Below are 23,023 nucleotides of genomic sequence, written 5' to 3'. Positions count from 1 at the left end.
CAAAATAAGAGTATAGGAGAAATTTTAATCTTTGAAAATATATCACAAATGAAAGAAGAAGGCCATCAAGCAATATATTTATATTTATATATATATATATATATATATATATATTTATGTATATGATATATGCTTAAGCCTCTTGACATAAAACCCCCAAAAATATTTTCTCCCAAAATGATTTTCAAATAAAAGAATAGTAGGAGAAAAATGAGAATTTAAAGAACAAATGGGGTATAAAAGTGTGGGAGAATCAAAGAATGATAAACTAAATTAACAAAGAGATTCTCCAACAATTTTTAAGCGTTTTGGGATTGTATATATAGGCAAAATTAATTTTTGACCGTTAACTAGCCTTTGTTGAAGTTAAAATATTATTATATTTCAAAAATTAGCCTTTTGCCGACCGTTTGGACACTTTTCGAGATGGTTGGTGGGATGACGCCAAGCCTCGGTCGGTTGAGGCTTGAAATTTGCAAGGTTTGGTTGGCTGAGGCCAATCTCGGTTGGTTGACCATAACTTTTTCCATACAATTCCAAATTGAATGTTTTGGATATCAATAGAAATTTAAGAGAAAATTTCATAACTTTCATGTTGAACACTTTTTAAGATAAAAAGTTATGGATTGAGAAAAATGCCCCTCAATGAGATGGAAAAAACATGAAAAGAGTTTTTCTATTACAGACACCTTTTAGTTTTTTGGCCATAACTTTTCCTATATAACTCCAATTTGAATGTTCTTAATATCAATAGAAATCTAAGAGATAATCCCACAACTTTCATGTTGAACACTTCTCAAGATAAGAATGATTTGGTTAAGAAAATAGCTTCGTATAATTGGTCGGTTGACTAACCCTTATGTAAAAATTAATTTTTTTTGCCTTCTTTTAACTTCAAAACCATTTTAAAACCTTTGTATAAGTCAAACATTTTATGAAAAAGTTTTTTTCATGTTACTTAAAGGTCCTATGGTCAATCTAAGGTATTTGAGTTTCAATTTAAATCACATGAGCATGCATGCACATACAACCATAAGTTACTATTACAACCAAAAAATAAAACAAAGTCTTCATGCTTTGTTCCTTTGCAATCCCATGAAATACGCCGAAATATGATCGTTTACATCCTTTTACGACTTCCATATGATATTCGTCACTTGTATTTACATAGATATACACTTATTCAAACACTTAGTACATAAGTGAGATACTGTGATTTGTCATAATCAAAATAGGGATCAGATTCAAAAAGTCAACACTCACAGCTAAAAAAGCTTTAAGATATAATTCACCTGTCGTTGATTGAAAACAAACTACACAATATTTTTAAAATGTGGAAGAAGAATCACAAGTGCCAAGTCTTTGATAGTTCCATTTTCACTTTTTTTTTTTTTTGGTTTGCTTATAAACACCATAAATGTTAGAAGAAAAGGAGTGTTAGTGTATATAGCTCAAGCACCATTAAGATAAATATGATTGGTAATTAATTTGCTATTTTAAACTATTTTTTTATTTTTCTACAATTTACCCACAAAATGGTACAATCTTTCACTAGTTTTTTTCACTCTTTTCTCTATGATAGTGAAAAAATAAATAAATAATTTGAGAATTTAGGTTTTAAATAATAAGAATTAGCTCTCATACAAACACAAATCAATTCAAAAGTGCATATGCCTATGCCAATTTATAATTGTACTCTAATTAAAAAATTATAATTATTACAATTTTATTATATTCTTGTGTTTGTTATGTAAATTTGAATTTTTTCTCACAATCGAGTGAATAAATTTAACACCATCAAATAAAACTTTTGAGATTATTTTTTGCAAATTTATTTACATATATTAATATCATCAAACTAAAATCTTTCAAGTGTATCTTTTGGTATGTTTAAAATTTGTTGATAGATTTTAACAAATAAATCCATTAACATAATAGAATTTTCTATTAATATAAAATCAAATTTTCTAAATTGGAGTCATGCGCATAATATATTATACAAAAATCGATTTTCAAATAAACTTATAATTATATTTACAAAATAGGTTTTCAAATTTCCTGATTTTGATTTTATGGGAACATAATATTTTGATAAACAGCTCTTCCTTCGGAATCTCCCTCTCTCTCTCTCGCTCAACTCGGCGCACGGAAATGCACGGCAGGCCAAGGAAAGCTTCGAAGCCAGAAGACGCAGAAGCTTCAGCCGCCAAAACTTCAAACCTCCGATCCCTTCAATCTCAGCTCCTCCATTATCATCACGACCATATGTATTCTCTCTCTCTCTCTCTCTCTCTCTCTCTCTCCCAGCGTTTCGTCGTGTCATCGGCACAGGCACTTATTCGTGAATAATCTTTGATTTCGTTGATTAATTTGCAGCTATACCAAGGACGCCGTAGATGTCAGCGCGAAGCTTCTCGAGATCAATCCCGAATGGCAGACTGCTTGGAATTATCGGAAGCTCGCAGTGGAGCACATGCTTAAGCAATCCGAGTCTGATCCAGATTCCATCAAGTCTATTTTAGATGTTGAACTCAAAGTTGTATGTTCCTATCCCAGTTTGAGGAGAATAATTTTGTCATTTTCTGTTTCACTTTTCCTATCTTTTATTCCCTGTTTGGTTGCTGATAAAAAATAAGTAAAAATATTGGTATTTGACGGAATGATACTAAAGAGTTTTGAATTTTCAGTCTCTTCTGTTCTGTGCAAACTTTTTTTTTAATTTTTTGTTAATTTTTTTTTGGGAACGGAAACAACATAAAACACAAGCAAATATTTTCTCGTTAATTTTCTTGTAATGCAAAGAGAATCGCAATGCAATTTTGTGCTTATGGTTATCTTTTCTGAATTTTTTCTGAATGAATTTTTGTAGGTAGAGAGTGCACTGAGACAGAATTTTAAGTCTTATGGACCTTGGCATCATCGTAAATGGGTTTTAAACAAGGGTCACGCATCTATAGATCGTGAATTGAGGCTTCTGGATCAGTTCCAGAAGGCCGATTCTCGGAATTTCCATGCTTGGGCTTATCGGAGGTGAATGGCTGGGTTAGGTTTTATTCTAAACTGTCTATATTAGCGTATTTTGAGAGTTCTTATTCATGCATTCTTACAGATTTGTTGCAGCGATGAAGAAAATACCACACGAGGAGGAATTGAAGTTCACAACAGAGATGGTCAATACCAATTTCAGCAATTATTCTGCTTGGCACAATCGTAGGTGTGAATTTATATGCCTTTCTTGAATTTTTTTTATTTATTTCATTAAACTGCAGGCATCTCTCATTGGCAAGTTCATTATGTGGATAAAAATATGTGTCTCTTAAGTTGGACGCTTAAATTTGGCCAAGAAGATACCAAAATTATTCTAAATAGTATGAGTACTTTTTAGCTTGCATTTTATGATATCTTTCTTTGCTTTCAAGAATAAGGCAGGCAGTGCACTGGGCTGTTTGTCATTTTTTTTTTTCAATGAATGAGATGCAGCGCCGTTTAGATAAGTATGATGCACTATTGTTGTGGTGGATTTGAAAGCTAAGAGGCATAGAAAGGGGTTAGAATGAATTTAGGTGAGATATGGAAGGGCCTGAACGTCAAAAGAAGCGGCTAGTGAGTGGCTAACAGCAAGGGCAAAGATTGCAGGAAACCCAGGAGCAAGAAGATTATTGTTTAATTCATGCAATTGGAGGGTTTAATTGATATGGATAGAGCCAGAAGTATATGCAAGGTTTTGACTTGAAGCGTGTAAGAAAGGGCTTCCATTAGGCTTTGTAGAGGGAGGGAGAAATTAGGTTGAATGATGTGTTGCAGTGCTGTTAAGTGTGAACAGTAACCCAAGAGCACCACAGAGAGAAGGGGCCGCGCGAGGGGTGGGGAGTGGGGAGACCATACCATGCATTGCCTGAAAGTCCAGTGCACATTTAACTTTTATTGCATCAATTTTAAGGGTAGAATGCTAGTACATGATGTAAATATAAAAGTAGAGTCTCAAAGACCAAGGACTTCTAGGAAACCAGACAAACTTGGATCCCAAGCTTTGATGAAAAACATCTAGAAACTAACTAAACTACAATTGTTGAGACCCATATTTTAAATTTTTACCCTAATTTGATCCAAGTAAGATATATGTCACAATTTGGCTAACTGCCAGCGGCCCAGTGACACAAAAAATGCCAATGTGTACCCCCTAAAGCCTGGGCATAAAATTCAATTAAACTGACTATTTATTGGACTGATGTTTTAAAGATATTAAGGACAGACCCTTTCCCTTGGAGCCAAATCATTTGGAAGGCTAAGGTTCCCATGAGATTTGAACCGTTATCTGTAATGTGTCATTGGATATACTTAATAGGTATGACATGTTACAACTAAGAAGACCCTACATGTATCTTAGCCCCAAAATGTGCTTGATGGGTGGTGAGTCCAAAGAAATGAGCACCCACCTGTTTCTTCACTGTAACGTGGCCTTGTGCCTTTTGAATGCTCTCTTTTCATATCTTAGAGAAGGATGGGTGGTGCCTCGGAATGTGAGAAATCTCTTATTAGTGAACTACAAGGATTTTGGCTCAAGTAGAAAGGGATGTGGAATGGGGCAGAGGTAGCTTTTACCATCATTTAGACTCTTTGGTTGAAGAGGAACACAAGTAGGTTTATTGAACGCTCATCTCGCTGACATTCATTATGGTATAGAATGATATTCTTGGCATATTTTTGGACATATTCTCTTGGTTTCTTTTGGGGATAGTTGCTGTCCACTGTTCATATTCTATGTGGACTTCTTGTACTTTGATATGGTTATTAATAAGGAAAGGTGGGAGACCTGTTATTGATTAATTTCCAAGGGTTTTGGAAAGAAAAGAAATGGAAGAGCTCTTTGGTTTGCGACTGACTTTGCCAGCCTTTGGACTTTGTGGATTGAGAGGAATGCTAGGATTTTTAAAGGTCGCTTAACTTGCTTACTCTTTCCATGGGATGGTGACTTTCCTCGCTTCCCTTTGGTTGCAATATGTTGGATTTTTTTGGGGATTACTGTTGTCTAGCTTCATGAGAGATTGGAGGGCAGCACTCTTGTAATTGATACTTGTACTGTTTTTTCTGGTTCTTATAGTATGCTTTTGTATCTTTTGTTATCTAGGGGAGACTCCTTGTCCTCCATTATGTTATCTAGGGAAGACTTGTTCAATTGATTCAAAATCTTCTTTGTTCCTCCATTATATTGATCAAAAGTCTCAAGCTACTAATTCAATACAGTGTTAAAGAAGAGTGCACAACCATGATAGAGGAAAACTCAAAATTAGTTTATGTACCATGGCATAGAGCTTCATCCCAATTACCCAGGCCAGAAAAAATGGCAAATTGGGAAATATTTTCACTGGAAGATGAAATACAAGCCAAGATGATGGGTGAAAAACCAGTAGAGATACAGTAAGGTACCTCCCATGTACAAGTGAGTACACTCACCCAACACTACAAGACATAACATTTGGGACATCTGGCCAAATAGTTACTCCTGAGGTAAAAAACAATCCAGAGGGTAGGGAAAGCATAGAGAAGGAAGGGGCACGCAGTCTAATGGCCAGTCCTGAGTTATGGAGGACATGCATGATAGCTGAAGAATGGAACAAATGTTGAAAGAACCAAGGTGGATACACACAAAAGGTAAATATCAGGCCACATCAAATTCAAGTTATAATGTAACAGCAGCACAAGGTACTAATGATAGTGTTATAGGGCCCTCAAGCCAGAAGGCCATAGAGAGAGCTTCTTATCGATAAGCAGGATTCTACAAAGGCTCAATTAAGCAATACAACAAAATCTCAATTTCGAAGGCCCTGAACGACCTTTCACTAAAGAAAAAGGAAGAAAGAGTGGACATCAGGACATCAGGGCTAAGAAGCCCAAATGAGATCAACCCATGGAAGAACAAAAATAAATTACCGGAAGAGGACCAGTTTGAAATGGAGGAAACTACCCTGATCACCTATAAGCAAAATCAATCTGTTGTCAATGGAGAAGGAAGGATTTGGAACAGGGAAGTCACAGGAAAATTTCGGAAAGGAGACGGAGAGATGGTGAAGAGGCATCGAGAAAGAGCAGAAAATTTGTGAAACTTTTGTTACAAAATCGGTTGTCCAACTATCTATGGCTGAGGAGGCGGGCCTTATCAAGCCCCACCAGTCACCATGATCATGTTAGCTTGGAACTATCATGGTTTGGGGAATCTTATGACAATTTCCTGAAAAGCCTCATTTGAGAAATAAATCTAGAGATCATTTTCTTATTAGAGCACAATGCTCAAAGGTGAGAAAATCCAGAAAATCATGAGAAGAAATAAGCTTATGAGATTATGTGTTTGTGGAACTAGAAGGGAAAAAATGAGGGTTGTGCCTTTGATGGCGTCAAGGAATAGAATGGAAATCATTACTACAAATCAAAATTTAATAGTTGCTTTAACCCAACAGGGTGGAGACGAGGGACAATGGATGCTTAACTGTCCACACAGGCCACTCTACGGAACAACAAATTCAAATTTTTGGGAGTCATTCTAGGACATCATATCTGGCTTCAGGGGGCCAGCACTAAGTCTGGGGGATTTCAATTGCATTCCCTCAAAAGGAAGAAAACAAAAAGAGGTGGAGCCTCCAGGAAATTCCACTCGCAGCACTGGAACTGTTGAAGGCTTAGGTTTGTTTTATTTGAGATTATTTGGTAATCCATTTATGTGGTCAAACAAGAGGGAAGGTTTAGAAAATATAAGAGAGAGACTCGATAGAGGCCTGGAAAATATCAAATGGAGGGAAATGTTCCCTAGAGAAGAGAGTATCTCATCTTTATATGATAGCTTAGGATCACTGCCCAATCATTGTAAATACCATAGGAGATAGTGCAACTTTACCAAAACCCTTTAAATTCAAAGCCTTGTGGATAAGAAGCAATGAAAGCCCACAGGTTGTTAATGAAGCTTTGGGAAGAAACAAGTTTTGTCAAGGATCAACTGCATTTACTGTTGAAGTTTGTGGCTCATATTGAGTGAAACACATGCACGGGGAAAGCATGGTGAAGAATAACAAGGAAGCCGAGTTGTAGCCAACTGTTTGGTCGACGGTTGCATCGACGGTTCACCCTCGGGAATAAACCGTCAACGGTCTAGCTTGGCGCTGATTTCGAATTTTGAATTGGGAAGATCAAAAGGTTGGGGATTTCAAAGGATTTTCCTTCGGGGATTGCTACAGGGGTACTTGGGGAACTTCATCTTTTGTACGTATAGGGTTGGCATATAAAAACAATATTGTAACCCTTGTTTGATGATTGATAGTGAAAATTCAGCTGCGTGCTCCCGTGGACCTAGTCTCATTGCCAAACCACGTAATCTTTTGTGTCATTGTTTATTTGCTTTCCTTTATTATCTATGTGATTGATTGTTTTCATATTGTTCATCATTGGTTGCTACATTGCACAATCCGATTTAGATTTTCTGCTGCGCATTAATATTTTGCACAACAAATTGGTTATAGAGCCAGGTTACAATGGCTAGGATTTCTTCTACGAAGTTCGACATTGTCAAGTTTGATGGATTTGAAAATTTCAGACTTTGGTAGAGGAGGGTTAAGGACTTATTAGTGTAGTAAGGTATGGTGAAGACATTATACAGGAGGCAGTCGGAAGGCATGGATGACATAAGTTGGAAGGAATTGGAAGCGAAGGCTGTGGCGATTATCAGACTTTGTCTGGCTGATGATGTGATGTATCACTTCATGGATGAGGAATCGCCAGTGGTAGTTTGGCTGAAACTGGAAAGCCAGTATATGTCCAAGTCATTGACAAACAAGTTGTATCTTAAGTAGAAATTGTATGGGCTTAAGATGACAGAGGGTTCGAATATGAATCAACACGTCAACATATTCAATCAAATCATCAGTGATCTGAAGTGGGTCGATGTGAAGTTCGAGGACGAAGACATGGCGTTGATGTTGCCAAATTCCCTACCTACATCTCCTACGTATGAAAATCTGGTTATGACTCTGACATGGGGAAAGGAGACTTTGGAGTTGGAGGATATCACGAGTGCTCTTTGGGTTTTCATTAGAGAAAGAAAGCCAGCGATGAGAATTCTCAAGGTGAAGGGTTTGTGGTGAAAGGTAATTAGGATCGTGGGAGAAACAAGTTCCGAAGTGGACCGAGTAACAATAAGGCTCGGTCCAATTCTAGGAAGAGCAAGGACGTGCAATTTTTAAGTTCGGGAAAAAGGAGCACATAAAATCGGATTGTCCAAAGAGGAAGAAGGGGAATGCAGAAAACAAAAAAAGTTTATCAAACTCGGCGAATGTAGTGGAAGAAGGAGACTTAGGGAGCGGTGATGGTGATATGCTTTCGGTTTCATCCGGTTCAGATGGTCTTATGGATTCTTGGATCTTGGATTCGGCGTGCTTTTATCACATGACGCCCAACAAAAACTGGTTCACCACTTACAGATTGGTGAATTCTGATTCTGTTCTGATGGGGAATGATGCTTCATGCAAAATTGTCAGAATAGGGAATATCAGAATCAAAATGTTTGATAGTGTTGTGAGGACGTTATGTGATGTTAGGCATATATCGGAGTTAAGGAAAAATTTGATTTCATTAGGCACTTTAGATTGTAACGGGTTAGTTATGAGTCTGAAAGTGGGGTAATGAAGGTGAGTAAGGGTGTTCTAACCGTGATGAAGGGGCAGAAAGTATGAGGGAATATCTATACACTGCTAGGTACAACAGTTGTTGGTGGAGCTGCAGCTGCAGAGACTGAGTTGGATAGTACTGTCTTGTAGCATATGCGGTTAGGGCATATGGGTGAGCGTGGAATGATGGAGCTTCATAAGAGAAATCTTTTGAAGGAGGTCAAATCATGCAAGCTCAATTTCTGCAGGTACTGTGTGCTTAGGGAACAAAATAGGGTGTAGTTTATGGTAGCCATGCATAAGACAGAGGGAATTCTTAACTACATTCATTTAGATATTTGGGAGCTGGCGAGAGTAGCATCACGAGGAGGGCATATATATTTCGTGAGCTTTATTGATGATTACTCACGAAAGGTCTAGGTGTACTTCATGTGGCACAAGTCAGAGGCGTTTTCCAAGTTTAAATTGTGGAAAGTTAAAATGGAAAACCAGATCGGGAGGAAGATTAAATGCCTCAGGACAGCAATGGAACTGAGAACTTTGATTCAAGGTTCATGGAGTTGTGTGAGCAACATGGCATTAGGAGAAATTTCACAGTACGCTAGACACCACAACAAAATGGTGTGGCGGAAAGGATGAACCGAACCATAGCTGAAAGGGCTCGGTATCTCAGATTAAATGCAGGGCTTGCACAAAACTTCTGGGTAGAGGTAGTAAATATGTCATGTTTCTTGATTAATAGATCACCAAGGGCAGCACTAGATGGGAAAGTTGCAGAGGAGGTGTGGACAAACATCGAGGTAGACTACTCTGGTTTGAGAGTATTTGGAACCTAGGTGCACGTTCCTAGTGAGGAGAGATCAAATTTTGAGGCAAAGTCTAGACGGTGCATCTTTCTGGGGTGTTAGAAAGGGGTGAAAGGGTTCAAGCTATGGGATACGAAGGCAAACAAAGTGGTGATCGGTAGAGACATGGTTTTCGATGAGAAAGTCATGTTGCAGCGTACTTAGGAAGAAGAAGAGAAATAGGTGCCAGAAAATTGCAGTAGCAATGAGCATGTGGTGCAGGTGGAGTTAAAGACTCAAGGAACAGATGGTGTTGTTTAGAGTGCAGGGAGTTCTAGCTCGAGAGACTAGCAATATCGCAGTATAGCTATAGACATGCCCAGACGCACTATCAAGCCATCCCCCCCAGCCGGTATGGATTTGACGATCTGGTTTCTTATGCACTCATTACTAGTAGTGAGGATCCTAGTGCTTTTTAGGAGGCGGTGCACAACTAGAAGAAAAGTAGATGGATGGGCGCTATGCTAGAGGAGATGGAGTCATTGCATAAGAACCAGACGTGGGAGTTGGTGAAGCTTCTAGAAGGGAAGAGGGCTATAGGATGCAAGTGGGTGTATAGGAAGAAAAAAGCGGTATCAGAAAAAGAATGAGAGAAGTTCAAGGCTCGGTTAGTAGCAAAGGGATACTCATAAAGGAAAGGGGTTGATTATGACTAAATCTTCTCCCCTATGGTCATACACACTTCCATCATGGTAGTGTTGGGATTGGTGGCGCATTACGACATGCATTTGGAGCAGATGGATATAAAGACAACGTTTCTTCGTGGTGATTTGGAGGAGCTAATTTAGATGGTACAACTAGAAGAGTTTAGTCAACCTGGACAGGAGCACTTGGTTTGTAAACTAAAGAAATCACTTTACGGGTTGAAGCAGTCTTTGAGATAGTGGTACAAGTGGTTTGACTCCTACATGATCCGGATTAGCTACAGGAGGTGTGAGTATGATTGATACGTTTATGTGAAAAGTCTTGAGGACGATTCACTCATTTTTCTGATACTTTATGTTGGTGACATGTTGATTGCTGCGAGGAATATGATTGAGGTAAATCGGTTGAAGACTTTGTTGAGTAAAGAGTTTGATATGAAAGACTTGAGTGTGGCCAAGAAGATTCTTGGGATGGAGATTTGCAGGGATAGAGTTGTAGGGAGATTGTGGTTATCTTAGGGTAGCTATGTGGAGAAGGTGTTGGAGAGGTTTAGCATGGTTAATGTAAAACCAATAAGTACACCATTAGCGAATCATTTTAGGCTGTCTACCGCCCAGTGCCCAAAGACGGATGATGACATTCGTGACATGTCAAAGGTCTCCATATGCCAGGCAATGGGGTGTTTGATGTATACTAGGGTATGTACAAGACCAATCCTGACACAAGCTGTCAGTGTGGTGAGCAAGCTCTTTTCAAATTCGGGTTGACAATATTGGGATGCACTTAAGTGGATTTTCATATACTTGCGGGGTACTTAGTTAAAAACGTGCCTGAGGCGCGCCTAGGCGCAAGGCGCAGGGGGGCGAGGAGTCCAACGCCTTATCCTAGGCAAGGCGAAGGTATTTGCAAGAGTCGCAGGGAGGCGCGATGAGGCATAGAGGGGCACCAGGCGACGTGAGTCGTGCCTTGAACTTTTTGAACTTGTTAAATAAAGAAATAGCCAGAGTAGGAGCCTTAGCCCTAATTTGACTTGAACCAACAGGAGCTAGCACGAAACCCTTCTTATTCAACCCTTTGAAGCCCTACGACCTTTTGCAAGTTCGTCTTCCACATTTCGAACCAGCAGGAGCCTTCGCGAGTTCGTCTGTGAGCCTTCGAACCAATAGCATGAGTTCGTCTTCGACATTTCGAGCCAGCAAGCTCATCTTCGAGCCTTCAGACCACCAAGAGCCCTTCGCGAGCTCTTTTTCCAGCCTTCAAACTAGCAGGAGCTTCTCTTCCAGCCTTCGAACTAGTAGAAGATTCTCTTCCAGCCGTCGAACTAGCAGCGTGAGTTCGTCATTGACATTTTGAACCAGCAGGAGCCCCCGCGAGCTCGTCTTAGATCGTTCAAACCACCAAGAGCCCTTCACGAGCTCGTTTTCCAGCCTTCGAGCCTTCGTAAGTGGTCAGTTCTTGTTCTTGTTCACTTCTTCTTCGTTTTCTTCAATTCTTCTTCTTCTTCTGCTACCTGCCGCTTCTTCTTATGATATTATATGTAATTAAATTGACTATGTTGTTTAGTGCTAACTATGTAGTTTAATGCAAGTTTATAACTAATATATAATGCTTGAATTGTTGATGCTTTTGGCTTCATCCTGGAAATTTCATTAATTTTCCAATTTTGCTAAGTGTTTTGGCATTTCATATTCTAATATTACTAGATATATATCAATTACCCCAAATAGGCATTTTACACCATTTTAATAATGCCTTCGCCTCGCGCCTCGGTTCACTTTGCGAGTCTGATTACTATGCTTCAGACTATGGCATTATATTCGGCAGGCAACAGGGTGGTCCTTCAGCGGTAGGTTATATGGATGCAGACTATGCAGTGGACTTACATGACAGGAGGTTTACCACAGGGTATGTATTAACCCTTGTGGGAGGGCCTATTTGTTTGAGGTTCATGGTGCAGTCATTTGTTGTTTTATCTACTACTAAATCGGAGTACATGATAGTGTTTGAGGCTACCAAGGAAGCTTTGTGGCTTACAAGATTAGTCAAGGAGCTGGATATTCAATAAGGTGGAGTTCAGCTGCATTGTGATAGTCAAAGTGTCATTTGGCATCTATTTGGCGAAGAACCAAGTGTATCATGCGAGGACCAAACACATAGATGTGCGGTTTCATAGGATCAGGGAATTGGTTGCTTCTGGTGAACTACTACTTGAGAAAGTTCCCACGTTTGAGAATGCAGCAGATATGTTGACAAAGCCTGTTATCACGGACAAATTCAAGCATTGCTTTAGACTTGATCAACGTATCCAGTTGCTAGAGGGGAGGCGTCCCAACCTACTGTCCCAGGTGGAGCTGTGGGTTATGCTTTAAGGTGGAGGTGCGGGTTATGCTTTCATATTTCTCCTAAGGGGTGAATATTCGCCAAGGTAGAGATTGTTGGAGTTTGTGGCTCATATTGAGCAAAACGCATGCACAGGGAAAGCATGGTGAATAAAAACAAGGAAGCCAAGCTGCACGAGGAAACAGTCGACTGTTTGGTCGACGGTTGCATCGACGGTTTACCCTCGGGAATAAACCGTTGATGGTTTGTCTGAAACCATTGAAAGTTTAAGTCCAAACTGTCGACGGTTTGCTGAAATCGTCGACGATCTAGTTCGGTGCTGATTTCGAATTTTGAATTGAGAAGATCTGTAGGTTGGGGATTTCAAAGGATTTTCCTTCGGGGATTACTACAGTAGTACTTGGGGAACTTCCTAAGTCTTTTGTACGTGTAGGATCAGCATATAAAAACAATATTGTAACCTTTGTTTGATGATTGATTGTGAAAATTCAGACACTTGCTCTCGTGGATGTAGGCACATTGCCAAACCACGTAATCTCTTGTGTCATTGATAGTGAAAATTCAGACGCTTGCTCTCGTGGATGTAGGCACATTGCTGAGCCACGTAATCTCTTGTGTCATTGTTCATTTGCTTTCCTTTATTATTTGTGTGATTGATTGTTTCCGTATTGTTCATCATTGGTTGCTACGTTGCACGATCTGATTTGGATTTTCCGCTGCGCATTGATATTTTGCACAACATTTACTTTATGTAGAAAACTCAAAGGGCTGAAAGAGGTTCCCAAAAAATATAATAGGGTGTCCTTTGGTCATTGCTTTCAGAGAACTAAGATTCTGAGGGAACAGATAAATGAGTTAAAGAAATTGGATGCCTCTGCCAGGAACATTACAAAAGCCAGAGCACCAGCAGCTGAATTGTTAGAGCAGTTAAAAAGAGATGAAATTTTTGGCAACAAAATCTAGAATCTAGTGGATCAAAGATGGAGATGCCAACAACATATTCTTCCACTTATCCACCATAACAAGAAGGCAGAAGTCATTTGAATGTCTGAAAATTGATAGGGGGACTTGGATTACAGGAAGAATTCTTATTGGTGATAAATTCTGTAATTATTTCACACATATTATCAATTCCATGGATCATAATTGTCCAAGTAATCTAGAAACTTTAATCAACCTTGTCATCACTGAAATGGAGAGTGATTCACTCTGTGCTATACCTACTGATGAGGAAATACAAGATGCACTCTGGCAAATGGCCGCTCTCAAACCTTCAGGTCCACATGGAACATCTATTATCTTTTACATAACTTACTGGAAATCATTGGTAAGAACCGTATAAGGCTGGTGAAAAGTTCCTTCATAAGTAGCTTTATGGTAAAGGAAATCAATCTTGCATTCCTCACTCTTAACTCCCAAATCCCCAAAAGCTTGCAAAGTTGATCATTTTAGACCCATTATCCTCTGCAATGTCACATATAAATTGATGGTCAAAATTTTAGCAAATAGACTGAAACCTCTTCTTGGGAATCTGCTTAGCCCCCTTATCAATCAGCTTTCATTCCTGGCGATCCATTGCAGATAATAGCATCATTATCCAAGAAATAATGTACACATCATAATAGAAAAAAAGAAGCTCTTTAATGACTCTAAAGTTGGATCTTTCAAAGGCTTATGATAGACTTGGCTGGGGTTTAATGAAGAATGTGCTTAAATGCTGTAGTTTCAGAGAGATTCATAAATTGGATTATGCAGTGCATTACTACAACCTCTTTCTTAGTTCTTATCAGTGGTGGCCCTGTCAGATGATTTACCCCACAAAGAGGTATCAGATGGGCTAATCTTTTATCTCTTGTGCTGTTCATCCTTTGCCAAGAAGTTGTGTCCAGAAATAGCAAAAAATTGTATGCAAATCATCCACCAAATGTTTGTAAACGACATTTTCATTTTCTGCAGGGCAATTCCATCTGAAATTGAATGTGTTTGGGAGGCCATTGAGCAGTATTTGGTAAAAGCACCAGGAGTCAGTCAAAAGGGAAATAAAGAGATTCTGGGAATGAGAGAACTCAACATAAAGGCAACACACTTGGGCCTTTCTTAACTCTTGGTGAAAGGAAATCTGAACTTTTTCATCTTTGATACACAAATTGGAAGCCGAGTTGAATAATTGGAAAGACAAGCTGCTCTCTCATGCAGGATGAACAACCATGATTAAAGCTGCAGCCATGTCCATGGCTACTCATACAATGATTGCATTCCAGCTCCCAGTAACAATCACAAACAAAATGGACTCCCTGATGAGGCAGTTTTGGAGGAGGGGAACAAATAGTACCAACAAATCTTATTGCATCAGATGGTGGGACTCCCTTTTCCAACTCTGTTCCTCTTGGGGTCTGGGGTTCAGAAGATTAAAAGATGTTAATCAAGCTCTGCTGGCAAAACTAGGATGGGAGGCTCTTACAGACACTGGTAAGTTGTGGGTTGATGGGCTAAGAAAGAAATGCTGCATCACATGGTCTTTTATCTCAGTTTCTAAAAGGCAATCTGATTCCTATGTATGGAGAGGTATTTTAAATACTGGGGATTTGTTAACCAAAGCTGCATGCAGAATAGTTCAAGATGACATGAACATAAACATCTGGACATAACCATGGGTCCCAAACATCCAATGTTACAAAGTCGAACCAAAAGAAGGAATTGAGGATACACTCATTATGGTTTTGGAGCTTATTGATGATCACAGGAAATGAAATTATGAAAATTGGAAGCTGTTTTCAATACGGAACTATACATTTGATTTAAAGAATTTATATTCCAACTTAGTGTTTTAAAAGGTGAAGGGCGTAAGGCAAGGTGTTTTACCCTCAGCAAGGTGAGGGGTAAACCTCATGGCATTGAGGCATAAGCCTTTTAGAAATTTAATTTTAATATAAATATATATAAAATTAAATTATATGTATTATAAATAATATAAATCTTATTAAATAAATTATGAAATCTGTCATATAAAATTCTAACACTTTAAATTGACTGTCTTTTCCCTTGTAAAGCAACAACCATCTGGCTCGTGAAGGAATGAGCTATCTTTTTAGCCAGTAAATAAAGAATAAAACACATACTGCTTGAGAACTCTAGAAGGTCGCACATGGTTCTCATATCCCAGACTTCACCCTCATCTCTCTTGAGTCTCTCTCTTGCTCTTCTAGCAACCAACACATATCGTCTCAAAACATCAGCACGAAATTGTGAATGGCTTACAGAGATTTCACATGTGGAAAATCAGATGTCATCGCAAGTCTCACTTGCTTTTTGTCTGATTTTGTAGTAGATTGAGGATCAAAGAAGCTGGCTAACTAAAGAGGAGGGGCAAAAGTTGTTGGAGAAGCTGTTTGTGTGCAACCATCTGAGAGTGAAAATGGTGGGCAAGGGCACTTCCTCTCTTGATTCTCTTCCCTTCCTGAGTTTCTGGTCTGGTTACGAGTAATGAAGCTTCAAGCCCTGACCTATTTTCTTGGTTTTATGTGTATGCTTTTCTTGAAAAGGCATGAAGGTGCGCCTTTTTCTTAGGCGTATGCCTCATAGGAAAAAGCATGCACCTTTTAAAATGTGCCTTCATGTGTTTTGGCCCAAAAATTCCCTGAGGCATGCCTCAAGGCGTGAATTGGAAATGCCTTTCAAAACACTGTTCCAAACTCCCCCTCTATGGATTGTTGGTGTTGAACTCGCAAGAAGAATGGCCTGTTTACTGTAAAACCAGCTTACATTGTAGATCATTCCAATAGATTCAACTCAATCAAACTGGATCGGAGATACTGGGAATAACTAAACTTCAATTTCAGACATATATTCATGTTATGGAGGGTTGCATCAAACTCCCTGCCAGTCAGGGGTATCCTTGCAGAAAAATTTCAAATTCCAGATTGACATTGCCCCTCCTTCCATCTGGGAATCAAGACTCCTTCTCACTTCTTCACTTTCCAATTAGCTAGGCTGATATGGTTTGCAAGTTGGGGACTGAGGACTGAAAACAGGCATTGTTCAACAGAGGAATAGATGCCGCACATCCTCAAACTTGGTTTGCTTTTAGGAGATCAGAACTTAGAAAAAGACGAGGACCCATTATTTGCAGCCATTGTTTTCTCTGTTATTTTGGGATTGTTGAAATCATCTTCTCTTCCAAAACAAAGAGATCACCCTGGGGAATTGTCTGATAGTAATTACTTTATGGTTTTCAGAACACTCTCAGGCAGTGTCAATCAATACAAAGCCCCCTTTGCAGTCAGCTGTCAGTCCACTTGGCCCCCCCAGGATCAGGAATGGATTAAAGTTAATTTCGACATTTCCTTAAGCATTCACAGAGTTATGGTGCCTGTGTGATGAGGGATGCAGCGGGTGAACTTTTTAGCAACAACCAAAAAAAAGTCCCTGCGGAGGATTCTTCTCAAGGAGAAGCCCTTGTCAGCCCACTTGCAACGTCTATGGCCTCAGATCATAATTTGTTGAATGTGGTGTTAGAGTGGGGATGCCCAGGTAATCCAACAAAAGGGAAGACAAATTGGAAGAATCATCACATTATCGAGGACGCTCTCCACTTACTTTCAAGGACTTCTGAAGTATCTTTCTCAGCATTCCCTAGATTGGCAAGCACTCTGGCTCACACAATTGCTCATTGGGCTCGTTTTTCAGGCAGGGAGGAGATCTTCCAATCGAGAGCACTTCTCTCCCATGAAGCTCAGGTCCTCCTCTAGATTAGTTTCTTAGCTTTTCTTTTCATGTTTGTCTCTTGTTTTACTCCCTTTCTGTTGTCTGGTTTTGCTTCCTTGCCAAGCAAAAAAATAAAGTGTTCTTTGCCATTGCAAAAAATTTGTAATATCCTTCGATTTGATACCACATGGATGTAGCACTGCCTAGGAAATTATGCAGCACTGACATTGTAGTGGATTTGATGAATTTAAGCGAGATGTGAAGGGGCTTTGAGGTCAAAAGAAGTGGCTAACAGCGAGGACAGAGATTGCAGGAAACTCAGCACTCAGGAGAAAGAAATTAGGGTTTAACTGTTGATTGGAAGGTTTTATTGGTAGGCATTGATCAGGAAGTATCTGCAGGATTTAAGATTTAAAGGGTGTAAGGAAGGGGTTCTGGCTAGGCCTGCAAAGATGGGGAGAATTACGTTGAAGAATGTGTTACCGTGCAGTGAATGGTGACTGTAAAGCACTGGAAAGAGATAAGACAAAGTTCTCTTGCCCAAAAATCATATACTTATTCAGCTCTTGTCTTCATCATGTCTACTCTAACTTAGAAAACTATGCAGCAAAGGTATCGTGTGCATATGATGAATTTAAGTAAGATGTGGAAGGGTTTTAGGGTAAAAGAAAAGTTGCTTTTGGCTGGCTAACAAGAAGGGCAGAGATTGCAGAAAACTTAGGAGCAAGAAGATTGGGGTATAATTGTTCCCTTTGGAGGGTATATTTGATGGGGATAGATCAGGAAGTATGTGAAGGGTTTAGGATACGAAGCGTGTAAGGAAAGGGCTTTGATTAGGCCTGCAAAGGAAGGGAGCAATAATGTTGAAGGATGTATTATTGTGACATGTATGGTAACCCCTTTTGTTGTTTTATTTTTTGCGGGTTTTGGGAGGGCGGGGCTGAGGGTGGATCACAGAAAGCACTCTTGCCCAAAAATCAAATACTCATTCAGCTCTTCATTGCATCCACTCTAAGGCTTAGATTGGTCCCTTGGTAAAATTTGGGAAGGGATTGATGAAAAGGAGCTGGTAGAGATTGTGGTAAAAATTGTTTAGCTTCGTGTGAAAAAGGAACTGATAGAAGAAATTCTGATCTTGGTAAAAAAGTTGAAAGGTGCCTGGAAATATTTTAAATGACTAAAATGGATGTCCTTTTAGGAAATGTAATAGATATGTTGATAATCTTGTAATATTTGAAAAAACTAAGACACCCTGGGAATATAATAATTTGTTGGAAAAGAAAGCTAGCTTACGGCAGCTTTTAAAAGTTCACTACAAAAGCTTAAAGACTTTTAAAAGTTGAAAAAGTTGTTTACTAAACACGCCATACCCACTTTCTCTTGAAAAGGAGTTCAGCTAAGAGAGGGGGGGGGGGGGGGACCCTAAGTCTAAAAAACTAGTGCTTAGTAGTATAGTACCTGCCATTAATATAAAAGATAAGACTTGAGGACCAAGAACTTCTAGGGGACCAGGAGGACTTGGAATCCAAGCTTTGACCAAAGACATCAAACCAACTAAACTACAAATATTAAGATGCTTGTTTAAACTGTCACTCTAACTTGAACCAAGTAAGATTTATGACTCACAACTATGGCCCACTGCCGATAGCCCATCAACACAAAAATGACCAGAGTTCCCCTTCAGTTAAAACTCAATTTAATCGACAATTTATCTTACTAATGTTTTAATGGCTACCGAAGTCAACTTCCCTTAGACCAAAAGGATTTCCTTGCTGTTGAAGAACCCACAACTTAAGCCTTGGCTTCCAATGAGGATAATTTTTATCTAGCCAAGCTATAAATGGGCCATCAGAATGGATAGTTAAAATTTTTTCTGTACCTCTTAAGATTAATTTTTTATTAGAAGCCTATGAGTGCATTTAGACACCAGGGATATTTAAGAACTATTTTGTAGGGTTCTTTAATTTAAATAATTGATTGTGGGATTAATTATGTGGCGTGAGCACTTGATGCTGTTTTCTATTGAAAAACTAGTCACTGTTGTGGTTGTATAAGTTGTTTTGCTCATTCTAATTGCTTTACATCATGTGTCTTTACTCTCTCTCTCTCTCTGCACACGTACATACCCCTAATTTTCTGTTTTTCTTTCTTTTTCTTTCTAATATTTAGCTGACTGGGCCTTTCGCAGCATACTTCTCTCCCAGTTGCTTGACAAAGGAGTTCAAGGATTTGTTCCAAAGGAAAAGGTTTTAATAGAGGAGTATGAGCTTGTCCACCAAGCTCTTTTTACTGACCCAGATGATCAAAGTGGTTGGTTTTATCATCTTTGGCTACTTGATCAGACAGTTAAAACAGAGACTCCTCTGCTGGTCTCTTCCTGGCCTGCCCATCACTCTGATCTTACTGTGTCTGTGGATGGGAGCTTGGATGGTTCTTTGTCCCCATTTGCAATTGTTAACTCTCATTATGGAACATTTCCTCTCATTCTTTATTTTAGTCAAGCCGTTAAAGGTGTGAACTCATCTACAGTAACTGTTGAATCTGTGTTTAACGTGAAGGAAGATCTTATTTGGAGGCCAATTTCAGCAACTAGCTGTGGTGCTGCCAAAGGTTGGGTGACCCAACTAAATATATCTGATCACTCTTCAAAAGCTTATCCTGTGGAGGTTAGTGTGGGACATTTGCAGGGCATCATTTCGTCGTCTGGTGCTCATTATACCCATCCTTCTCGGTTTTCATTTACCGTGTGTGTTCAGCCTCATGATGCAAAACACGCTGAGGGGCAAGGCGAAGAAATGATCTTGTGGAGAGATGAAAATTTTCATATTTGTGAAACATGTTCTCAGGAATCAGGCCTGATTACTTCTTTTGGTCAAACACAAATTTATCAGGAACATGAACCTTCAGCGCCAAAGTGGCAAGCAGAGACTATTGCTAATGAGACGGCTCTATTCCGGGAGTTGCTGTCGGTGATAAATTGGTAAGGCTGATTTCTCCTGTTATAGGCAACTTAGCTTTCGAATCCTTTTTTTTTTTGTCGATCCAATGCAATTTTTTTATTTATTTAATTATTGCAGCAAAATTGGAATGCTTTCACTTGCAAGATTGTTGACAGCACATGATGTGATGATGTCTTTCAACACCACTCCATTTTCATACAAAACAGGCCATTCTAAAGAAATTCTAGAATTATTTAGCGAGTTAATGAAGCTGGACCCATCGCATTCTCGATACTACAAGGATGAACACAGCTTAGTCTTATTGCGACAGGTGAATATTTTCTCCTATATACTATTTCTCAAGGAGAATCTAGTCATATTGGAAATAATGTTGATTGTACTGTTACATATGCCATCAGTGCCTTTTGATATTTGCATAGATTGCTTCGTTGTGGTGTTTTATTGTGGATTATTCTCACACTTCATTGAGTTAAGTTCACTGTTGCTTTCTTGAAACAGCTGAAGTGAAAATTTTCATTCTTACCATATTTACTTCTATTTAATTGTCGGCAAGAACTGAACAAGGCGCACTGTGCTCTGCTCTTTAAATATTTTGCAACTGCACTAGAACGACATTTAAACGTGCAATATATTTGTTCCTTACTGGGTTGCTTGTTAAAATTAATTTAATTCTTTTTTGCATAATTATTTTCTTTGAGATTAAATCATTCTACATATTATATTCTTCTAATTTTGCATGATGTTGAGAGGTATGTTGCTATCTATGAATTGGAATGATTTTGCACCACACTTTATGAGTTCCTGGTTGATTACAATTTTTTTTTGAAAGTGCACTGATTCACATATTTGGTGATTTTGCAGGTTTCTTCTGATCGAGAGTATTTGCTTAGACACTGCTTTCACTATAGAAACTCATCCTCACCAAGTATTGGTAGTTTTATCTGCCTACGACTAAATAATTTATCATTAACACGTATTGGATCAGTTGAGCAATTATTGTGGGTGCAGATGCTAGATCTCAGCCACAATGAACTCCAGTCAATCGAAGGTATTCTATTTGCAAATTTTAAATGGTTTATTAGAGCTCTTCCTAAATTTTCTTCGTTTTGGGTAATCTGTAGTATTTTACAGAGATATATGTGCCATTGCCTATATCTTTCCAACATAAACATGTGTGTGTATGTGTGTGTTTGTGTTTTCTTTGAAACAGGTAAAATTAATTTTCTATGCTCATTTTTTATGACAGGATTGGAGGCTATGCAGCGTCTCACTTGTTTGAACCTAAGTAACAATAGAATCAGTAGTTTTTTGGCTCTTGAGCCTTTGAAACTGCTGAAGTCATTAGAAGTGTTGGACATCTCTTACAATGAGATTGGTGCACACTCAATTGACACAAGAAGGTATTTGTGCCCCTCTCCTTTGTCTCATACAGTAGGAGATGATTGGAAGTTGGATGAAAAAAATGCTACTAGTGGTGTTGACATGGCAAACTACTGGGAAGCCCTATTGATTTTTAAAGGCATGAATTTGAAACAACTAGATATTATGGGAAATGCAATCCCTCATGGAAATTTTAAGTCATTTGTGGCCAAGATTCTGCCTAAACTTAAGTGGCTCAATGGTCAAAATTTGTATTAATCTTCAATTTTCTTCCCCTGGTAGCTTTCTCCTTTTATTTCCTCACTGTTCATATACTCTAAGGTGTACCATGTTTCTGTTCTTATTTTCAAGAATCTGTTGTAAAAACATTTTTCTTGTGTCAATATCTTAATCTCAATAGAACAAGGAATGTTCATGACCCAATTATTTTGGTCTTTGCAGTGATTATTGACTGCTGGATTCAATCTTATTGTTTTCATTTTGTTTTAGGGCTAACTGGTATGTACAACAGTACATGCAAGACGCATATTGTGGTACTGTTGTGGTTCACAAATATTTCTATGCTAAATGTTGTGTGTTGAAGTTTATTTGCAAGAGGCATATAATGACTGTAAAAATATGATTTCTACTGTGAGGTCACACGTGAGCAAGTCCTGGAGTTGATTTTTCAATATTTTAAAATTTACCTGAGTACCAAACCCTTATTTGATTTGAGGTCATGTTATGTTTTATTTGTTGGGTAAAAAAATTAATTGGAGAGCAAATTGGAAGTGTATATGTTGTCAATTTCATTATGGATGAAGTTTTAAAGTCAATTTCATCAAACTAAGTACCTTCTTGTGGTGCCAATTTATGTTGTCACTAAAATTCAATTTATACTAAAGAAAATGCTCGCAATTTCATCCAAATAAAATGAAGACAATCATTTTAGGACAAATATGGGCTTTTGAAGATTGTGTGAAAACAGTTCATTTTTTTTTTGTTGTCAAAATAATAAGAGTACATCTATTTTGGCAAAAATATTTGCCCCTGCTAAAACTTTAAGTTGTGTTGCTTGATCTTGTGGATCTTAGAATGACAAACAGGGCACAATGGATTGCGACCAGTGAGTATGCAGAATTAATGAACCATATGGAAACACCCAAGCTTTGTGAATTCATCGCCCTCTGCTAACAATTCAATACACACAAGTGTTTGGTAGCGGTTATGCTTGCAAGGTGTTTGATTCTTGGATCCAGTCAAGCATGAGTAAGAAATGATCTTATGGAGGAGTTAAATGAAGTATGCCTTTATAGTTAGTATGTTGCTTACTTGCTTATGCTTGCCTCAAGTCAAATGGGGTTTCTCTACTCAAATTGCAACTCATTTGAGTTGTCTCAAATGGAGAATCGGACCCTTTTGGTGGGAGGTAAATACCAAAATAGGAGTTGGAAGTTTGTGTAGGTCTTGTTGCATGCATAGTGCTTGTTAAAATGACAATTATATAAGGAATTTCGTT

The 23,023-nt window shown here is 38.6% G+C and overlaps 1 protein-coding gene across 1 annotated transcript; it reads left to right on the top strand.

Annotated features, from left to right (window-relative positions):
- Positions 1–2,063: 2,063 nt before the first annotated feature.
- LOC131163330 (geranylgeranyl transferase type-2 subunit alpha 1) lies at positions 2,064–21,948 on the top strand. Its single transcript, XM_058119903.1, has 8 exons — positions 2,064–2,267; positions 2,377–2,539; positions 2,870–3,030; positions 3,110–3,214; positions 19,374–20,165; positions 20,263–20,455; positions 21,007–21,193; positions 21,392–21,948. The coding sequence occupies exons 1-8, from the start codon at positions 2,152–2,154 to the stop codon at positions 21,781–21,783; spliced, it is 2,109 nt and encodes a 702-aa protein (XP_057975886.1). The 5' UTR covers positions 2,064–2,151; the 3' UTR covers positions 21,784–21,948.
- Positions 21,949–23,023: the final 1,075 nt, after the last annotated feature.

Source organism: Malania oleifera, chromosome 9 (genome assembly GCF_029873635.1).
Source record: "Malania oleifera isolate guangnan ecotype guangnan chromosome 9, ASM2987363v1, whole genome shotgun sequence".
Classification (NCBI taxonomy): domain Eukaryota; kingdom Viridiplantae; phylum Streptophyta; class Magnoliopsida; order Santalales; family Ximeniaceae; genus Malania; species Malania oleifera.
The sequence above is the reverse complement of the archived record's forward strand: the minus strand, read 5'-3'. Positions and strand labels throughout refer to the sequence as shown.